Raw genomic sequence first — 21,362 nt, 5'->3', positions numbered from 1 at the left:
CAACGCGTTACGTGTTTGTGGTGATGCTGGTGTAACCAAATCTACTGTCAGTCATGTAAAAGTATAGCACATACAATTATGTAAAGGACATAATACTTGATAATGATAATAAATGATTATGTTTATGTTACAGGTTATATATGTACTGTACTATACTTTTTCTCCTTAGAGTGTACTCCTTCTACTTATTAAAAAAGTGTCCTGTAAAACAGTATGCCATATTATACCAGCAATAGTCTCATACATCTTGTGTTTTCTGTGTCTCTTCATCGCATCATTATCTCTTGTACTTGATTTAATCTCATGTTGTTCTGTACAGTAATGTGATGTACAGGACCGTAGCCTAGAAGCAATGGGCTCTATGATAATGTGTAGTAGGCTTGTGTAAGTGCACTCTATGATGTTCACACAAGCACTAAAACGCCTAATTATACCTATATAGTCATGTGCCATCTAATGACGGGGATTTGAGAATGTATCCCCTTCATTGGGCGGCACATGACTGTCTATGTATAATTTTTATATGTGCAAAATATCTTAGTGTTTACCATTTGAAGAAAAATACATGTTTTTTAAATAGCATAATACTAGTCTTACAACAAATCTACTATTATCCACTCTTTGATGGAGCACAAAGACATAAATGTCACCCAAGGAGACTCCATATCACAGCATAGACCAAAATAGATGGCATTCCCTAAAATGTAAATAAAGAGAGATGCTTTTCTGATAAGTTTTCTTACAAGATTAAAAAGTTACTCCTATACTATAAGAGGAAGAAATGAACAGAGAGGAGGGAAGGATTAAACTTAAAACCTCAAAGCCCAAATGAGGCAGAGTTGAAGCCCTGAAGTCTGATGCTATGGCCACTCAAGCACTCTCCATACAAAGAGCATGCCTACCATGATGCTGTGGTATTTCTACCCAACCTAGGCCACCCTTTGGTCCTCGCTACTGACTTTGGCCCTTCATTTTTCAGTGGCCCTGTTCCCAGTGATTATAAATTAATTTAGATCCGCATTAATCTTACTATGGATGTCCAGAAGAAAGTAACTATCCCAACAGGAAACAATTTAAACATTGGGTAAATAATAAAGGTACAGTATACTAGTATATACTACACATCTCGTTAGACCTACTTCTATCATTATTACAGAATTCCACTACTATTTAAATAATGACAAATGTTATGAGGATTAACAAGAAAAAAAAAGAGTTCATTTAACTACAGTTTTAATTTATTCACCTGGAAAGATTAACCCTGAAAATGACAAAAATAATTTCCTTCCACAGTAATCAATGAAATTCCCCAGCCCCAATGTTCTACCACATACCTGGTCTGTTAATCCTGTCAATTTTATCCAAGCTAGGGGAGGTGACCCAAAGTCGAGGACTGCTCTGATTGGAGTTGTCTGATCCCACGTCATTGAATGAATCATCAAGTGTCAGTAAGAGTTCTTTCACACACTTATGACAAATATTATGTTGACAAGGGAGAATCAACGGGTGGGTAAACAGCTCCTTGCATGCTGGGCAAATGAGCTCTCTTTCGATATTCTTAATGGTAACCTTAAAATGAAAAGAAATCAGAATCAAAGACTCTTAGTGGGTAAATATATGAACATGCTTACACCTCTTGTAGAAGTACATGTGCTTACCTTTCCAAAAAGAATTAAGAAAGATTTATTTTTAAGTCTGAAGTTCCTTTTTGGCTATGAAATATCGTACCATTAACTCCTTCTCAATGCCCAATCGCCTAGAGCTGAAGTGACATGACATGGTAAAAACTGAAGTATGAGAAAAATTAGCAGAAAATATTAGGAAATCATAATATTTCATCAATTATGAAGTTATTCAAACCATCACTAACTTACTTTTTTAAGATTTCAGTGAAATCTTAAAAGCAGATTACTTCAATAAAAATTAAGAATATAGCACATTGCCCTAACCGGTTTGGCTCAGTGGATAGAGCGTTGGCCTGCGGACTCAAGGGTCCCAGGTTCGATTCCGGTCAAGGGCATGTACCTTGGTTGCGGGCACATCCCCAGTAGGGGGTGTGCAAGAGGCAGCTGATCCATGTTTCTCTCTCATTGATGTTTCTAACTCACTATCCCTCTTCCTTCCTCTCTGTAAAAAATCAAAAAATATCTATTAAAAAAAAAAGAATATAGCACATTAACTTTGTGAGTAGCAAATAACAAGAGCTGGTCAAAACAAAGTTAGCTAGTATGTTCATGGAACCCTTCTTGAAATCTGTTGACAAGGTGGATTATCAGCAATTCCCTGCATTAAATGTGACCAATGTCATGCACATTACAGCTGCAACTGTAATGGAGGTAAAATGCTTGAGGTTCTCATGCTGCAATAGCAAAGCAGTTATCTTAAAAGCACATGATAAATATTGCAAGGGTGTAGAAACTAGAAGGCACCATTATAAATGCTTTCAATAGTACAAGCTTGCATTATTTTCAAGGGGGGAACATTTAGACTCTTATCACAACTAAAAAGGTTTGATAACCTCATATGAGTTTTCCCATCCTTTCCCTAAGCAATCCCCCCCACACACATATACTAAATTTCAGGGGCTAAGACTGCCTGCAATTTTAGTGAATAGTCCAACATTAAAGTACTCATAACCTTGTACAATCATTTCAACTCCTGCAAATGCACAATTACAACTGAATTGAGCCACTTTTAAAAATTAAATAAAAATGCATGCTATTCTATCCCCCTGAAGTGACAAAAAGTGCTTTAATCCCTGACAATAGCACTACAGCCAACTGTCTCAATGGGTCTTTGTGGCATTTCTTGCTGCATCACTCAATAAATACAGGGTGGGGCAAAAGTAGGTCTACGGTTTTCCGTATGGAAAATAATACAATTAAAAAGTAATGATACAAGAATAAGCTGTTTTATGTACTCAGAACGGTAAACCTACTGTTACTTCACCCTGTATTTAATAAAAGCCCCGCATTATGTCATAATTTGAGTAAACTGGGAAAGACAGCCACACCTCACAATTCACATCAAAGAACAGGGGATACTTACATCCTATTTCATTTTCCAAGAAAATTGACAATTCAAAGGAAAATATTGTTCAGAATGTCCAACGTAGGTTCTCACACCCCATTTTATGGGAGGTTTACTTCCCACCCTTAGATCTAAATTCATTTCCATTTTTCCTGTACATAAAGCACTACACAAGCCTTTTAAGCACGATGCATAAAAAGTAGTTTTTTACCCAGAAGATAAATTAGTGTTCATTTTATATTCATTGAGGGGGAACCATCCGATGAAGAGAAATGTGATGTGGTAGTTCCCACAATTAAGATGGTTCCAAATAAACGAGGTTCGACAGAAAATGAACAAGTTCTTAAGAACTGCCTATCCGATCCCTTCAAACAAAACCACTGGCACCCCGACAGCGGCCAGAGGGAGCCCGCCTTCCGGGAGCTGGCGGAGCCGGGAGGAGCCCGGGCCGGCGGACGGGCCGAGCCGCGGGGGGCCTGGAACTCCAGCCCGACCTCCGCGCCCCCAGACAAAGGGCGGCGGGACGCGCGCCCCGAGCCGCGATGGGCACCGGACTCCACGGAGCCAATTCGTTCTACCACCTGAACTCCATGGCAGAGCCCCGCCCGGATTCCCCAGGTGCTCCGATGGGCGATAACCGCACCCGAGGGCGCCCTCTTTCGGGCCCAGGTCACCCCGGAGTCCGACCCTCCGAGGAGGGGAAAGGGGGCGCGCCGGTTGCGGAACCCGGCCTGGGACCGGGAAGGCGAAGAGGAAGCGAGGCCACCGCTCGGCAGCCTCCGCTCCTCGGGAGGAGCGGCTCCCGCCCACTGAGCGCCGAGGGGAGAGACCAGGGGCCCCGGCCCCACTCACCGGCGCGTCTGAGCCGTCCCCCTCCATGCTCGCCTCCGCCAGGTGTCATCAACCGCGGGGTTCGGCGGGGCCGACGAGCGCCAGGCAGGGTCTGGTGGGCTGGTCCCTGCGGCGGCCGGGGAGCCGGGGCTGCGAGCCGGAGCGCGGGCTGGTCTGCCGGACCGACCAGCGGACCGACGAGAGCAGAGGCCAGGGCGGGCGAAAGCAGGGCGCAGAGAGGCGCGTGGCTCCCTGCGGCGCCCCGGGAGCTCAGCGGCGGCGGCGCCTCCTGCGGACTGCGGCGGGGCCGACGGCCGCGCGGGGACCTGGGCGTCCCGAGGGCGGGGCGGGGCGGGGCGGCGCCGGCACCCGGGCAACAGCGCCCACCGCACAAAGGAGGCGGGGCTAGGGCGGTAGGGGGCCGCCGGGCGGCGGAGCGGCCGGACTGGGACTGGGGTGGGGCTGGGGCTGGGGTGCGGGGTGGCCAGTGCCCTCCCTCCTACCCGGGCCGCCGCGGTCGCCCCCTGCGGGGTAGGAGGGCGGAAGTGAGGGCGCGGCGGGCGGAGGGCAGCGCGGGGCCGGCCAGCGTGTGGCGGGCGGCCCCCTGCAGCCTGGCCTCTGGCCCCGCGGCCCCCTGCGCTTCATCTTGCGCTTCCTGGCCTTCGGTAAAGCGCGGCACCGAGCATCACAGACAAGTCACTTTTCCTGACTCCAGTCGCGGCGGCGAGGCGCGGGCGACCGCAGAACCCGCGCTGCGGAGGCGGCCGGGACGAACCCCGCCCATCCGATCCCCGCACGGGCCGGCCGTGGATTTCCCTAGTAGGGGGTCCCTGTCCCCGCCCCGCTCTCCTCCTGCTCTTCCGGCGGATTCATGGGGTGAACTCCACAGCCCCTGACTGATCATCAACCATTCATATTCCGCTTTTTGCTTCTGCTTTTCCACACGCACAACACGTTCTTGCCTAGTGGCGCGCGTGCAGACCGCACAGCAGGAATCCCTCTCCCGGGGCTGGACAGGCATTGAACTCCAGAGACGGCAGCACGGGAGGCCCGCCGCGCCCAGTCAGCCCTGCCCCCGCCCCGCAGCTGCTCTGCGGCTCCCCCGCCCCGCCCCGCCCCAGCCCCGGGGACCGAGCGCGCGGGGAAGTCGGCACAGCCGGTCCGGAGCTGCGCCGGCTCCAGGTACCCCGTGATGGGCGGCGGCGGAGGAGGGGGGCGCGGCTTCCACAGATCCGGGACTGGGATTGTAAAATCCACCTGCCACGCTCACGCGCGCCTCTTCTATCTTGTTTTCAAAGCAAATGAAAACAAACGAACCTGGGGCTGTTGGAAGCCGCACTCGATCAGCCCCCGCCCTCCCGGCTGACTAACTCCATCCTTATGTCCAGACTGAGAAAACGCGCTCTGCACCGCCAGGGGAAGGGGCCACGGCGCTGCGGCGGCATCCCCTTCAGGCTTTGAAATGCCTCCCACTTTACTGCGTGTTTGCAAGAGCCCTCTCGCTGTGGACAGTGGTGCCGTCTCCCACAGCTCTGTCCGCAGTGGTGGCCTCTTCTCCAGCCGGCGATTGAATAACGATGTAGCGGAGGAGAATTAAGAACAGCAACGGGGCCAGAGCAATTGTCCTTAATGGAAACGCTCCGTTTACGGATGAGGTGCAGAGGGATGAACGCCGGGCCAAGCAATGACTGGACTTTTCTGATCCGCATGAACGCCTGTTGTGTGGCCCCCACATGCTGGAATTGAGGCTGCTTTCTCCCTACAGGTCCTGAAGCACCCTAATCTAAGGAGGGAAGTAAGGAATGCCTGTGGACTTTAGTTACATGTAAAAAGTACTACACCATGTTCCCAGAGATATATTTTTAAAGCTCAACCATTAGAAAGCATTTATACATCAGTTTCTGTTTTCAATGTTGGTCTGGCTCAAATAATTCCCCTCTGGCTGTAATCTCACATCAGTACAATGATCTTAATCGGGGACCTTATTTATACAAACTAAATTTCTATCATCAACAATGTACATCCATACCATGAAATATTAGGCAGCAGATAAAATGCATGTACTAATGAGAAAGGATTTCTAAAAAATAATAGTGATATTTAAAAGTACAAAACCATATGGATTTTGTGCTTTTAAAAATATGGTTTTGTACTTTTTAAAATCACTATTTTTTAAAATATATTTTTATTGATTTCAGAGAGGAAGGGAGAGAAACATCAATGATGAGAAAGAATCACCGACTGACTGCCTTCTGCACCTCCCGGACTAGGGACCAAGCCCACAACCCGGGCATGTGCCCCTAACCAGAATCTAAACCAGGACCCTTTAGTCCCCAGGTCGACACTCTATTCACTGAGCCAAACCAGCCAGGGCAAAATCACTGTATTTTAAAAATCCTTTCTCTCCAGTCCATGTGAACATATTAGAATGTTTGAGGGCAGGGCAGGACAGAGAGGTAAACTTGTAATAACACAAAATGAGTCTACTGTAGTATGGAGGGCCTGGAATAAAGTGCTTCTTTTCCATAGCTGTTGGAACATGAAAGATCTGTATTATTTTGTTTTTTAAATCATTATTCCTCTAATTTGCATTTCATATGCTATCCCGTAGTGCCCACCCCTTTCTAGTTTGGAATATCCTAGCATCTCCTTTTCTAATGCTTTCTTTTAAAATATGGGTCAAAATTCAACACAAGGAAGCCTATTATTCCACGCCTAACACCCTCCACCCAGTCCACAGATCTTCAGTACTCTTGCCTACATTGTGATATCTTGTGCTTGTTGATGTAGCTCAATTGCTCGTCTGTCATAGAGGCATGAGCTGTCTCAAATCTATCCACTTCATGAAGTCCAAAAGGTCAAACAATGATGTCATCAGTTGTCTCCTACTTCACCTGCCAAAAACTGCCACTCCCCAAACACACACACCACACACACACACACACACACACACACACACACACACACACACACACACACAATATGCAGGTTCAATAATTGTTTGTTACCTGACATTAAAATATAAACCTGTTACTCTTTAGGCTATACCCTACTCAGTAAACTGACCAGGTCTCTTTCCATACTGACTCCTAATAGCCAACAAGAGATTAAATTACTGGCGGAGTCAAGTCCTAATGACCATGATGCATATTTCAGTAAGTGCTTTAAGCACTACTGGCTCTGAATCTGTTTGGTCTGAAATCAAACAGCCACGGTCTCATACTGTTAGTATGGCCTAATCAAGAAGTAACAAGGTGACATGGCTACATAATCCTAAACCTTGCCCCCTGTTGTGAACAACCTGGGTACAAAATTAAGAGTCCTGAACTCAGGGGAAAGAAGGAAGTTGTCAATGAAGTAAATCACAGGGCTTCACAGTGACTTGCACATGCGTTGTCTATGCTGCTGGGTATCAGAAGGTTCTAGGTGAAGGGTCAATAAATGGCATTTATTAATTATTGACTCAAGCCTCTGACAGGCCAAGTTCACCTGTCATAAAGTGTTTCTATGGGAACAACCTCAAGGGAGGGAGTCCAGTGAGCCAGGAAGTTCAGATTTCCATAGCCTTGCCAAATCCTACTCATCTTTCAAGCTGCAGATCTAGAGCCTCCTTCCTCATTTGTCTAGTTTTCATTGATTAGCTCCCCTTACTCTGAACAACTTTAGCACTTAGACTTTTACCACTCAGTTTAACATGCTTCCATACTCTCATTTTGTACACTAATGTTTGATGTTGTATAAGCCTTATCTTCCCATCCATTTAAGCTTTTGTTTTTTCTTTTTTTATGTTAAATCTACCAAATAGCTTTACATTTTTTATTGATTTTTAGAGAGAGAGACATTGACCTGTTGTTCCTTTTATTTATGCATTTATTGGTTGACTCCTATATGTGCCATGACCAGGGATGGACCCAAAACTGTGTCATATCGGGTCAATGCTCCAACCAACTGAGCTACTTGGCCAGGGCTGAACTTTTGTTTGTTTTAAGAGAAAATCTAGTAGGCATTTATCTACTAAATGGTAGGACCAGACCAACAATTTGAAACTTGATACACAGTGCTGCTCTGGCAGACATTAATGGCAGGAGAGTACTGGCTGCATGACTGGTAAGCAAAGGGGTCTCAACCACCTTGAGGTGAACAACACTGGTAATATTTAGAGGTTGTCAACTGGTCCCTTTTGATTGTATCTTATTATTTCTACACCTAGGGTGGCAAATAAAAACAGGATAGATACCCTGTTAAGTTTGATTTTCGGATACATACTGGAAAATTTTTAGTATAAAGTATGTCCCAGATATTGAATGGGACATACTTATACTAAAACAATTATATGTTGTTTATCTGAAATTCAAAGTTAACTCTAATTCCTGTATTTTATCTGGCAATTTTATATCTACTTGCTAATGATTACAGTTTAGTTATAGGGTGTCTCAAGCCCCAACCCTATTGTCATAGTAGCTAGATATAATAGCTTTCATTTATTGAGAGCCTACTTAATGTGCCAATAACAGTATCAGGAACTTTGCATAAAATATTCACATAAGACTTGCAAAAACCCTGTGACATAGATATAATTCCCTTCAAAGGGAACATGTAACAACCACAACTCCCCCCTTCTTCCACTCAGATATTAAGTAGTACCCTCAAGGTCATATTAAATGCCAAAAGAGCCAGATTCAAATCTGGGTCTCACTCCAGCATCCCTACTGTGTTGCCCACAGGTTAAGTATAAAACATGAAATTTACAATTTCATAAAAGATCTCACTTAAACATTCTTTTACAGTTTGAGGTACATGTTTTCCAAATTATCTTTTGAATTGTGTAGTAAAAACATCAGAAAGAAATTATAATGTTATTTGTGAAACTAGCTGTTTTCAAATGAATTTGCTTCAGTCTAAATCTTCTGTTTGCCTTCAGTACCCCCCATAATACACACATTTTACCCAAACTCAATATATATATATATATATTGCAGTGACCACAACTTTAGCATTATCACCCAGTTTAGATTTCAATTTTGTACGAAACTATCTGTTGAGCCTTTTGAAATAGGCCATTTGGTATTATTTTAGTTTTGGTCCATGAGATGTTTAAGATTTTATATTAGTCTAGATTTGAGGATTTTCTAAACCGAATTCTTTCAGTATACAAGTATCTTCTTGTTTTAAAGTAAAATTTAGATTTTTGAAAATTTTTTAATATTTTTGTGTCTAAAAGATGTTCAAAGTTAAAAGTAACAATTCACTGAGCAATGGAATCATTGCCTGTTTCTCTGTCAAAATGAAATGTAACATTCCAAAGCTTGTTTTATTTTGTTCAAACCACTGGACAAACCATTCAGATACTTTTTGGAAGTGCCTAAACAGCAACTATTGAACTATAAGAAACAAGAAGCATTTTCTGGCTACTTATACATAAATATAACAATGTAAGTTACTCTAAATATAAAGAGGTATACTAGATTTAAATCCTTCAATGTTCTTTGTCATCAAATCTTTGTCGTATGATTCCAGAAGAGTGTATAATAATGTGAAGGCAAGAGGTATATGAACTTGCTTTAAAAAATTAGCAAGGCAAACCATTCTAGAGACCAATATTGACCACAGATTTGGAAAGCTCTCTTTCAGAACAAAGAGACAAGTTAAAAAAGAAACAAAAAGCAGCTTCCAGAAATACAAGTTTCTCTGATAGTGAAATATAAGGAATTCCATTTACATTGATTTTTAAACCTTTTGAGAATTATCGCAGGTATTAACTATACTTTTAGAGTGTATTGTTTGCTGAGCAGAAAGATCACACTGGTAGAGATCAGTGCGCTTTAAATATTAAAGTAATCATCACAATAGAGTAAAATAAGCTGATCAAATTGGTCAGGTGGGTTTTAGGTTACCCTAAGATGAAAGGCTCACCTCCCACATTCAGAGAACAAACAATAAACTAATTTAATTTAAAATAGACACACAGCAAACTGCTGCCACTGGGGATTGGAGGTGGGAATGAAGTTCCACCTTTTATTCGGTAAAACTTTCTGGAAAGGTTGACTATTTTGAAGAAGCATATATTAATTTTGTAAAATTTTAAAGCCATCAGAGAAAAGTGAAAGAAATTTTAATAATTGTCACTGGTCTCAACTTTGGAGGAAAGGAGCAAGAGGATAACTGGCCTATGCTTTCCATGAGCTCAGCCAACTTGGTGTAATTAGACCAGTTTCACGTCATTCTTTACATTACAAGCCTGGACTACAAAGTGGAACCTAACTCCTCAGAGGAAGTAAAGCAAATCTCAAAGCTCTGCTATTCTATGGCTAATACTCAGAGAGGTAGGTATTCAGTATTCAAACCCTGTATAATCTCACACAAAGTGAGGGTTTTAAATGGAGTTGGGGGGTGGGAGGGTGTCTGTGAGGAGAGTGGGAGTAAGCTTGGTTAGAAGGCTACTCCTGACACACACACCACCACCCCCACCGTCACCACCACCACCATCACCACCACCACCGTCACCGTCACCACCACCACCACCACCACCACCACCACCGTCACCACCACCACCACCACCACCAAGAAGAAAAAAGTCGCAGGGAGGAACTGTCCCAAGTTCTTATTGTGAGAGCCTGCTCCCCAACTCAGATTTCACAGGGAGGCCGGCCCCCTCTAACTTTGGAAGTCAGCTGAGCATGCTCTCTGTTGCCGAAGGCCCACTGCTGAAGCCTAGGAGAGAGTGAGGCAGAGAAGTTCAGTGGTTGAAACCAAAGGTTATTTTGTTTTTATTTTTTTCATTACAGTGGGCATATTGTGGTAAACACATTGCTAGTTCTGAGAAGTTTGTTTTTGTTTACCTGACTTTATTGAGTGTTAAGGGTTCACTAATGGTTCTGTCTTCAGTTTACCCATATGTTCTATGATCACCTGGGGTGCCAACATATGGATCCCTGGGTGCCACCCCTAAACTATCCTTTCAGATTTTAAAATTCTGCCTGCTGAAGGTAAGTATTAATACAATTCTGGCTCACTTTGAAGAATGTCTGAGCACCACAGGCCTAAACTCATATTTCAGTTGAGAGTGGTCTATTTATTTTGTAATCCATAAATGCCATCCTCCCCCCCTCCCCCTCCCAGCCCACCCCCCAGAGTTCCTGTGCACCAGGGTCCTGTGAGTGCTTTTGAGGGCCTGGTTCTGGCCCTCTGGGTGCAAGCCTCCTCGCCCAGAACCAGCACTTCCTTGGGGACTTTTTTCCCCTGGAGGGGACTATGGTATGCACCCTGATGGGTGGCCAAGGGGAGGCTATTGGTGGTGACAAGGCGCTTGGATGTACTGGCCAGGGTGTCTCTGGGCAGACTGGAGCCCAGGGTAAGAAGAGTGTGACATTTGTACTTCTGGTCTAGGGCTGTAATTGCTAGGGGCGATCCTACTTTCCAATGTTAATAAGCGTTCTATCTTGGATGAGTGAATTCCGTGTGTGCAGAACAGGAGAGAGAGTTCAGGGAGGAGCACGTTCGCCAGGGACGCTTTAGCCTGGAAGCGTTAAACCAGCCGCAGGGCTGTCTGGCCTGACGCTAAAACCATTCCACACTCCATATCCGCGGAGCTGGGGTGAGGTCTGAGGCTGAAGCTTCAGGTGTGCACCCCAGGCTTGCAGAATCATCCTTCTCCTTTCTGATGACTGTGCGCAGGGAGTCCCCTTTCCTCTGTGCCATCGCCTCTTCGCGAAACTCCAGGTGCAGAGGGCGAAACGCAGACCCGGTTTCTAGCATGCAAATCCCGGCGGACCGCGCACAGGGTGGCCTTTGCATTTCCCGACACCTCCCTCCGGGACACCACTTAGGCGCCTCTCCGGGCAGTTTCTCGCACGCAGCGTGGGGGCCAGGCTCCCCGAAAGGCTTCCTGCCCGGGCGCGGCGCCAACCGGCCGGCCGAGGGCGTGGCCGCGAGGCGCCGCCGACAGCGCTTGCCCGGATTTGGAACCGGCTCCGGGACAGGTGCCGGGCTGAAATCCAGCTCTTCGCCATCTCCCCGCTCCCCGCCACAAGAAACCGGTCGAAAGATCCCGGGCCTGGGCAGCGGCTCAGGACTTGGGAGGAAGGCTGAAAGCGCCTAGGCCGGGCGATCAAAGCTTCTGCCCGGTTTACCCGCCGCCGGGTCGGACTTCAGGCTCAAGCCGACCCCGACCTCCCGACCTGTTCACTGCTCGGACCCTCCCTCCGCGCTCGGTGCCTGGACAGGCGAGGTCACTCACTCGAAGTCACCAGGCCTGGGCAGCCCCGGGTGCCCCCAGGCGCGCCCCCTTGGCCAACGCCCGGCCCTCCCCCCACCTTGCCCCCAACCCCGACCCCCATCTCCGCGGGCTGGGAGCGCGCTCCTCTTGGTCCCCCGGGGCTCTCCCGTCGCCCAGCTGGCCCCAAACACGCTGGAAACTCCCCGTCGGCACATGTCAGAGATGCCGCCTAATAAAGAAAAGGCAGCTACTCTGCCTTCCGCAGCGGCTGGGACGCCGGGCTGAGAAGTGGACGCGGGATCCCGGCCCCTCCCCGGAATGGAGCGGGGCGCCCACGGCTGGCGGCCAGGTAGCGCCCGGAGTGGGGGCCCGGCGCCGCACGCACGCCCCGTCACTTACCTTGCCCCTGGCCAGCAATTCCATGATGTAGCCAAATTCACTCATCTCCCCCGAGTCAGACATGGTCACGAGCCTTCACCAACTCTGGGAGACCCAGGCGGTGCATCAGATGTGCTCTTGTTTTCTCTCTCTCTCTCTGCTTTTCAGTCTGTTTTGCCAAGCGCCCCGCCGGTGTGTTGTTCAGGAGGGAGAATGGGAAAGCGGGGCGAGCAAAAGGCGGGGTTGGGTGGGAAGAAGGCAGCTCTGGGCAGCCCTGTGCTTAGCTCCCGGAGAAGCGGACGGCAGGACGATGTAACGGAGCAAACAAGGGCGGCCGCGGTGAAACCCACAGCAGGCGGAGCCCGCGCCGAGGCCCCGCCTCCTCGGGGGTCGTGGCCCACGCCTCCCGCGGGGGTCCGGCCGCTGCCGAGACAAACACCCAACACAAAAGAGGGGCCGCTCCCGTGTGGCGCGGACCCAGCCCGGACACCCACTGGGTGATTAAAGTGGCGCTTTATCCGATGCCCGGGAAGGTGTCTGTCCGGAGCTCCCAGCTCGAGGACCAGGAAAACCCCATCACCCTGTCTGGAGGTGCGAGGGCAGAGAGAATGAATGCAGAGGAGGCACAACAAAGGATCTGGCTGCCAGCGCCGGAAAAACAGAAAAGAAAAGAAAACATAAGTGAGGGCCCAGGAAATGGCAACGCCGCATCTCAAGTCAGCCTTCCTGAAATCCAATAGGTAACAAAGACCAACCCCCGCGCTTCTGAGATGAGAACAAACACAAGGACTGTATTTTAAACGCTCTAAGTGTGTAAGGTCGATTGTATCTCTATATCCTCCTGATACTCAACCTTCCCTTAATTAAATTATTTTTTTTAAAAAAGCATTCCTGCCAGCAAGGTTCCTGGACAAACACTGTCATCCTTACTTATGCGACTAACTCACTTTCCAGTCATTCCTTTCAGTGATTGAGTTAAACATTCAGTGCATGTTTCTCACATTTTACACTTCTTTTTAAAATAGCAGCTCCCCTAGGAGGCTGCAGCAGCAATGGCCTCTCAGTCTTCTTCCTGCTCCATTCATACCTGACAATCTTTGCTTCTCTTGAAAAGAAAACTTGGCTGAACAAAGTCAGTTCTGGTCTATTACTTCACTCTAGGCAGTCTTACCTTTCTTGAAAAGGTGGAGAGCGATAAGGGCTGAGGTTTCCTACTAAATATCCATCTCTGCCAGCGATAATTAGATTAGACACAAATGTAAGATTTACCACAGGGGTCAACCACTTTCCTGAAGCAGGTGGCAGAGTTTGCACTGGGCTCAGCATCAGCGGCAGGGTGCAGGGTGGAAATGACCTAATTTACGGAAGCATAGGATTTTGCAGGCTTGATGAGACGGGTTTTTCTTATTTGCCTCTTCTTTTGGTCGTTTAAAATTTTTTCCTCTTTGGCCCAGAAGTCTAAAAGTACATAAATTTTTTTTTCCTGCACACCTCTTCTTAAATGTCCAATAATCACTCCTTGACTGTTCTACCAGAACGTTGGTCCCCCTCTTCAATGTGTTGCCTTCCTTCTGTGTTGGTCCAGGTAGCCTATTAGGACAAGCAGCAAAAATTAACCTGCTGAGTGTTCATTTGGGGGACGGGGGCGGGGGGGCTCATTAGGAGGTAAGACACCATCACAATGCTTTTTGTTTTGAAGCTGCTTCTCCTCAAGTTCTGTAGAACCTTGTGCATGCTCTTTGCTTTCGTAAGGAAAACTAATAGAATCCAAATGAGATCTGTAGCTGAATGGATTCCTCTTTAATATTAACAATACTTGACAGATTGCTCTAAAGGTGAAATTTTCCATGCTTCTGGGCATGATAAAAATCACAGTGTTAGAGCTGAACAACTAATCTTACGCCTGTTTTACAAGCAGGGAGGAGGAAAGTAGAGACAAAGAGGCATACAAGCCAAATGTTTTCCCAAAAAACGTGCCCCCAAACTCCATTCAATGACCTCCACTTAACATCTCCCTTGTGAGAAATGGGTCACATGTCCACCCTTAGCTGCAAGGAAGGCTAGAAGGTGATTATTTTACTCTGGGAACATTGATCGCTACTCTAAACAAAATCAAGGAACGGAAGATATCAGGTAGGTAACTGATAATTTTATGTTCTGGGAAATGACTGGTTTTGAATGAAATGATATCTAACCCTTCCTACTCTTTTTAAAAAAATTTTTTTTTTTTTATTGATTTCAGAAAGGAAGGGAGAGGGAGAGAGAGAGAAACATCATTGATGAGAGAGAATCAATGATCGCCTGCCACCTGCTGGGGACCGAGCCTGCAACCCAGGCATGTGCCCTTGACCTGAATCGAACCTGGGACTCTTCAGTCCTCAGGCCAACTCTCTATCCACTGAGCCAAACCAGCTAAGGCTAACCCTTCCTAGTCTTAATGCTAAGACCTCTAGGATCCCTTTACCATAGGGCAGTGGTCGGCAAACTCATTAGTCAGCAGAGCCAAATATCAACAGTACAATGACTGAAATTTCTTTTGAGAGCCAAATTTTTTAAACTTAAACTATATAGGTAGGTACATTGTTAATAACTTAATTAGGGTACTCCTAAGGCTTAGGAAGAGCCACACTCAAGGGGCCAAAGAGCTGCATGTGGCTCGCGAGCCACAGTTTGCCAACCACGGCCCTAGGGCAACATTAGCCGCCACTCTTTCCCACTCTTTTCCGTCCACTTGATCACTTTCTACTGGGAAATACTCCAGGCAAAATTATCCTTATCAATTGCTTAAATTCCTACCCAAGACAAAGTTGGGGGGTTTGGAATGGTTCTTAGAATAAGCTGCTGCAGTGGCAGGAAGGAGAACTGCCTGAGTCCAGATCCATGTCCAGAAGTTAGAACCCAGATAGGGTCCTGAGCATTTACTCAGATGCCTGGTGGCATTTACCACTCTTCATTGTTGTCAGTGTGCAAAGAGCACTATGGAGCAGTAAAGACCTTTCAAAGATGACAGGCATATAAAAGGAAGACCACGTTAAAATTTCCCCTGAAATTCTCTGCATGGACTTCAAAGACACAGGGTAAGACAGTTAATAAGTGCCAAACAAAAGTTGCTTTATTATTTCTCTTACTTCCAAAAACAAAATAAGATTAATATCGGACAGATTAATGTCAAACTTCTTTCCACAAAGGAAACAAAATTTTTAGAAGATTAATTCATATTTCTCAAAAATCATGAAAATAACATAACCCGTGCTGCTTCATGAAAGACTTCCTCACCTAAGAGAGAGATTGTTAATAGAAGGATTATGTCATGTGTGAATTTTTCACAATGAGAAGACTAGCATATATATTTTACACAACATTTTTAATTGATTTCAGAGAGGAGGGTAGAGGAGGAGAAAGATAGAAACATCAGTGATGAGAGAGAATCATTGATCGGTTGCCTCCTGCATGTCCTACACTGGGGATTGAGCCCACAACCTGGGCATGTGCCCTGATTGGGAATTAAACTGTGACCTCCTGGTTCATAGGTTGACGCTTAACCACTGAGTCACACCGGCTGGGCAAGACTAGCAATAAAGGGTCACATGCTGTGAGAAATCTGCTAATTTCCAACTTCCATGTAAAGGACAAAACTTTCCAATATAACTGCTCTACTGCCATGCCAATTTTAGAAATAATTGTAACCAGATCCACAGCTTTTGACTTCATTTTCATCCACAACACCCTGTTTTCTCTATCTAATGGTAATCAACATAACATAGTAATTTCAACAAATAACATTAACAAAATACACATTTTAAGTGTTTTTTAAACTGTGGACACAGACAATAATTGCATTTTGAAGGTTTAGCAATTGAAATCTATAATGATCAATGTTTAGCAGTTTAATTTAAGAATTAGAGACTAGAATAATCTAAAAATATCTTGGTTTTAATAAACCCTCAAATTTACTCCAATAGTTTTTATTTGAAAAGTATCAACATAAAATGTAGCATTCTGACACAAATGCATCCTAACACCTGAACCCAGTTGTAATTTAAAATACCATTTTTTAAACAGCTACATTGACGTATGATTTACATTCCATTAAACCCACCAATTGTTAAGTGTACAGTTTAGTGATTTTTATTAAATTATGGATTTGTGGAATCATCTCATAATCCAGTTTTAAAACATTAGAATATCTCTCCATTTGTTCAGATTTTTAAAAAATTTTCTTAGCTCTGCTCTATAGCTTTTAGTGATCAGATATATTACACTTGTTTTGTTAAGTGTGTTGCTAAGTATTTTATTATTGTGAATGAAACTGATTTCTTAATTTTATTTTGGGGTTGTTCATTGCTTTTATATAGACACTAGAGGCCCGGTGCACAAAATTCTGCCTGGGGATCAGGCCTGGGATCAGGCCTAAACCGGCAGCCGGACATCCCTCTCACAATCCGGGACCACTGTCTCCTAACTGCTCACCTGCCTGCCTGCCTGATCATCCCTAACTGCCCCCCTCCACTAGCCTGGTCACCCCTTACTACCCCCCCTCCCTGCTGGCCTGGCTACCCCTTACTACCCCCTCCCGCTGGCCTAGTCACCCCTCACTGCCCCCTCCCCCCCACCGACCTGGTCGCCCCACGCAGCCTGCTCAGTCGTCCGTTTGGTTGCGATGGTCACTTAGGCATATATATATAGAGAGAGAGGGGGGGGGGGGAGAGAGAGAAATAGAAAGAGAGACAGAGGCCAGATTATTATGACCACCCCATCAGTATTTCGTTGGGCCACTTTTTGCCTTCAATACTGTGGCAATTCTTCTTTGCATTGATTCCACGAGATGTTGAAAAATGATGTGAGGAATCTGACACCATGCCTGATGAATAGCACTGTCCAGTTCTGTGAGATTTGATGGTTGTGGAACCAGTTGCCTGATGGCTCTTTTAACTTCGTCCCACAAATGCTCAATTAGATTGAGATCTGGTGATTGTAGGGGCCACCTAAGCAAGGTCAAGTCTCCCTCATGTTCTTGAAACCACTCCTGCACAATACGAGCACCGTGGCATGGCACGTTGTCTTGTTGGAAGAAGCCATCTCCCCATTGGGACACGCCATCAACATGATAGGATGAACTTGATCAGCAATGATACTTAGGTATGTTGTGCTATTCAGACGTTGTTCCACACGAATTCAAGGGCCCAAATCATGCCAGGAAAACATGCCCCAAACCATAACACTGCCCCCACCAGCTTGAAGGGTTGTACTCATGCATGTGGGTTGCATGCTTTCATGCTGTTTCTGCCAAATTCTCACTCTGCCATCTGCATGATGCAACTGGAAATGTGATTCATCGGACCACATGACCTTTTTTCCCATGCTCGACTGTCCAATCCTTGTGTTCCTGTGTGAATTGGAGATGTTTTATCTTGGTAACTACAGACAGCAAAGGTGTTCAAACAGGTCTTCAGCTTCCATATCCCATATGATGCAGTGTATGGCTAATTTGCCTACAAACATCAGGTGGTCATAATAAATCTGGCCACTCACTTTCAAATATATCCCACATTCAAAGGCTATTAAATTGCGTTGTTTACCCATATTTTCAGGAAAAAAAAATCACTTCTACTGTCGAGGTAAACAACCTGCTTCCCTATTTATAATGGTCTGGCCCTCTAGCAACTTCAGCGAGAAATTATAGCTAATTTGCCGACAAACGTCAGGTGGTCATAATAATCTGGCCACTCAGTGTAGATATATATAGATATATATAGGTATATATAGATATATAGATATAGCTAAGAATTGCATAATGAGCTGTATCTTGCAATATTGCAAAATTCATTTATTCCAGTAGATTTTATTTGTAGATTTCTTATCATATTACAGATACTCCTCAACTTATAATGGGTTATGTCCTGATAACCCCATTGTAAGTTAAAACATCTTAAGTAAAAAATGCATTTAATACTACGCTGTAGAGCAGTGGTTCTCAACCTTCCTAATGCTGTGACCCTTTAATACAGTTCCTCATGTTGTGGTGACCCCCAATTTCGTTGTTACAAATTGAACATAATTAAAGCATAGTGATTAATCACAAAAACAATATGTAATTATATATGTGTTTTCCGATGGTCTTAGGCGACTCCTGTGAAAGGGTCGTTCGACCCCCAAAGGGGTCGCGACCCACAGGTTGAGAACCACTGCTGTAGTGTATGGGCTGTTTATCCTCATGACTAGGTGGCTGACTGGGAGCTTGCTGCAGCTTCCCATCAGGAAAAGAGAGTATCATACCACACATTGTTAGCCCAGGAAAATATCAAGATTCAAAGTTTGAAGTTCATATCTTGTCATGCACTATCTGTATCTGTAACTAAAGAAGTTTTACTTTTTCCTTTCCAATCTGTATGCTTTTGATTTATTTGTCTTGCCTTATTACTCTGGTTAGATACCTCCAGTACAATACTGAATAAAAGTGATAGGAATAGACATTCTTGCCTTATTCCCAGTCATAGGGGAGTATTCAGTCTTTACCCATTAAGTATTAGGTTAAGTACATTCTATAAATTTTGATATGCTGTCTTTCTGTTTTCATTCAGTTAGAAATATTCAAAACCCCCTTGTAATTTCAAAATTATCCCAAATTTCTGTTTTTCCCCCCAAATTTCTAAGTATTTCCAGATTTCCCATATTTTTTTTATGTTGATTTCTAATTGAATTCTGGCTTGAACAGAGACCATTCTTTGAATGATCTCAATGTTTTAAAAATAATGAAGCTTTTTTATGCTCTAACATGTGAGTGAGAAAATTCCTTCTGGCTCAGTGAGCTAGTAAACATTTTATACTTGTGGCCATACAGTCTTTGACTATTCAACTGCTGTTATGGGATGAAGGCAATCATCAACAATAGGTAAATAAATAAACATTTATTTACAAAAATAGGCAGCTGCATAAACATGTGAAAAGATGCTCAACATCATTAGTCATTAGGTAAATGCAAATCAAAATCACAATTGATATCATTTCACATACACATTAGAATGGCTATAATTTTTAAAAATTTAATGTATTGGTGACAATAGAGAGAAATTAGAACCCTTGTACATGGCTTGTGGTAATGTAAAATGGGTGCAACCACTATAGGAAACTGTTCAATGGTCCTTCAAAACCTAAACATAAAATTACTATATGACTCAGCAATTCCACTTCTAGGTATATACCTAAAAAAATTGAAAATGGGGCCTCAATAGATACTTGTACACTAATATTCACTGCTGTGTTTTTCACGATAACCAAAAGATATAAACAACCCAAGTGTTGATCAATAAATGAATGGATAAAAAATGTGGTATATACAAATAATGGAATATTGTTAGGCTATAAAATGGAATGAACTATGCTATAGTATGGATGGAATTTGAAAACATTATTTTAAGTGAAATAAGCCAGACACACAAGAACAAATATTGTATGACTTTACTTATATGAAATATTAGAATAGGTAAATTCACAGGGACAGAAAGTAGATTTAAGGGATTGAAGGGAACGAGGAATAGATAATTATTGTTTAATAGATACTGATTTTATGCTTGGGATGATGAAAAAGTTTTGGGTATGGATAATGGTTACACAATATTATGTAATTAATGCCACTGCATTGCACACTTAAAAATGGTTTAAAAGGTTTTTTAAAAAATTAGGTGGCTGGGAACCAGACAAGTGGCTTGTCTTAGTTGGTTGGAGTGTTGTCCTATACACCAAAAAGATTATGGGTTTGATTCCCTGTCAGGGTATATACCTAGGTTTTGGGTTAAATCCCCAGCCGGGGCATATGGAGGCAATCCATGGATGTTTCTCTCTCTCTCTCTCCCTTCCTCTCTCTCTAAAGTCAATAAAAATATAACCTTAGCCAGGCTGGAACGGCTCAGTGGTTGAGCGTTGATCTACGAACCAGGAGGTCATGGTTCGATACACAGTCAGGGCCCATGTAGGTTGCAGTTTTGATCCCCAGTGTGGGATGTGCAGGAGGCAGCTGTTAGTTATTCTCTCTCATCACTGATGTTTCTATCTCTCTCTCCCTCTCCCTTCTTCTCTGAAAGCAATAAAAAATATATTTAAAAAAATATCCTTAGGTGAGGATGAAAAAGAAATTAGGTAGCTGGCCCTTGGGCTATAATTTGCTGACCCTGGCCTATTATATCATCTGTTTGGGGGTAATACTCCCTGTGTGCTTAAAAATAATATGTATTCTGCTGCTGGGTGGAGTGTTCCATGAATACCAGTTAGCTAAAGTTTTTTTTCCATGTCTTATGTCTTTGTTCTTCTGTTCCTCCTTTATTGTCTTTTTTGTGTTAAATATTTATTAGTATATATATTTTGGTTTTTTGCTGACTTTTAACAAAATTATTATTTTTAAACTAGGGGCCCGGTGCACGAAATTCATGCACTGGGTGTGGGGGGTGGGGGGGAGTGTCCCTCAGCCCAGCCTGTCCCCTCTCACATACTGGGAGCCCTCAGGCGTTGACCCCCATCACCCTCCAATTGCAGGATCGGCCCCTTGCCCAGGCCTGACGCCTCGGACAGAGGAGTTGACCCGCATCACCCTCCGATCACCAATCACTGGATCGGCCCCTTGACCAGGCCTGATGCCTCCGGCAGAGGTGTCAGGCCTGGGCAGGGGACCCCCAGCTCCGCCCCTGCCCAGGCCTAACGCCTCTGGCTGAGGCGTCCAGCTCGGGCAGCGGGGGTCCGCAGCTGCAGCGGCCCCGCGATCGTGGGCTTCGCTTTAGGCCCAGGCAAGGGACCCCTAGCTCCTGGGACTGCCAGCTTTGACCGTGCCCAGCTCCCATCGCTGGCTCCACCCCTACTTCCTGCTATCACTGGCCAGGGCGGAAAAGGCACCTGATTCTCTGATCATGGCTGGGGG

General features: G+C 44.9%; 1 protein-coding gene across 6 annotated transcripts in view; it reads right to left on the bottom strand.

Annotated features, from left to right (window-relative positions):
* Window positions 1-12,739, bottom strand: part of TRIM36 (tripartite motif containing 36) — a 44,080-nt gene extending 31,341 nt beyond the window's left edge. For 2 of the 6 annotated variants that reach the window (XM_059693860.1, XM_059693861.1), the window contains exons 1-2: window positions 12,476-12,738; window positions 1,335-1,569 (exon numbers count right to left, since the gene is read on the bottom strand). In XM_059693860.1, coding sequence (XP_059549843.1) covers window positions 1,335-1,569; window positions 12,476-12,538 — 298 coding nt within the window. In that variant the 5' untranslated portion in view covers window positions 12,539-12,738. Of the gene's footprint in view, window positions 1-1,334; window positions 1,570-3,882; window positions 4,184-12,475 lie in introns of those variants that run through there. The other 4 variants (XM_059693859.1, XM_059693863.1, XM_059693862.1 and 1 more) reach the window with 4 other exon arrangements.
* Window positions 12,740-21,362: the final 8,623 nt, after the last annotated feature.

Source organism: Myotis daubentonii, chromosome 4, assembly GCF_963259705.1.
Source record: "Myotis daubentonii chromosome 4, mMyoDau2.1, whole genome shotgun sequence".
NCBI lineage: Eukaryota > Metazoa > Chordata > Mammalia > Chiroptera > Vespertilionidae > Myotis > Myotis daubentonii.
The sequence above is the reverse complement of the archived record's forward strand: the minus strand, read 5'-3'. Positions and strand labels throughout refer to the sequence as shown.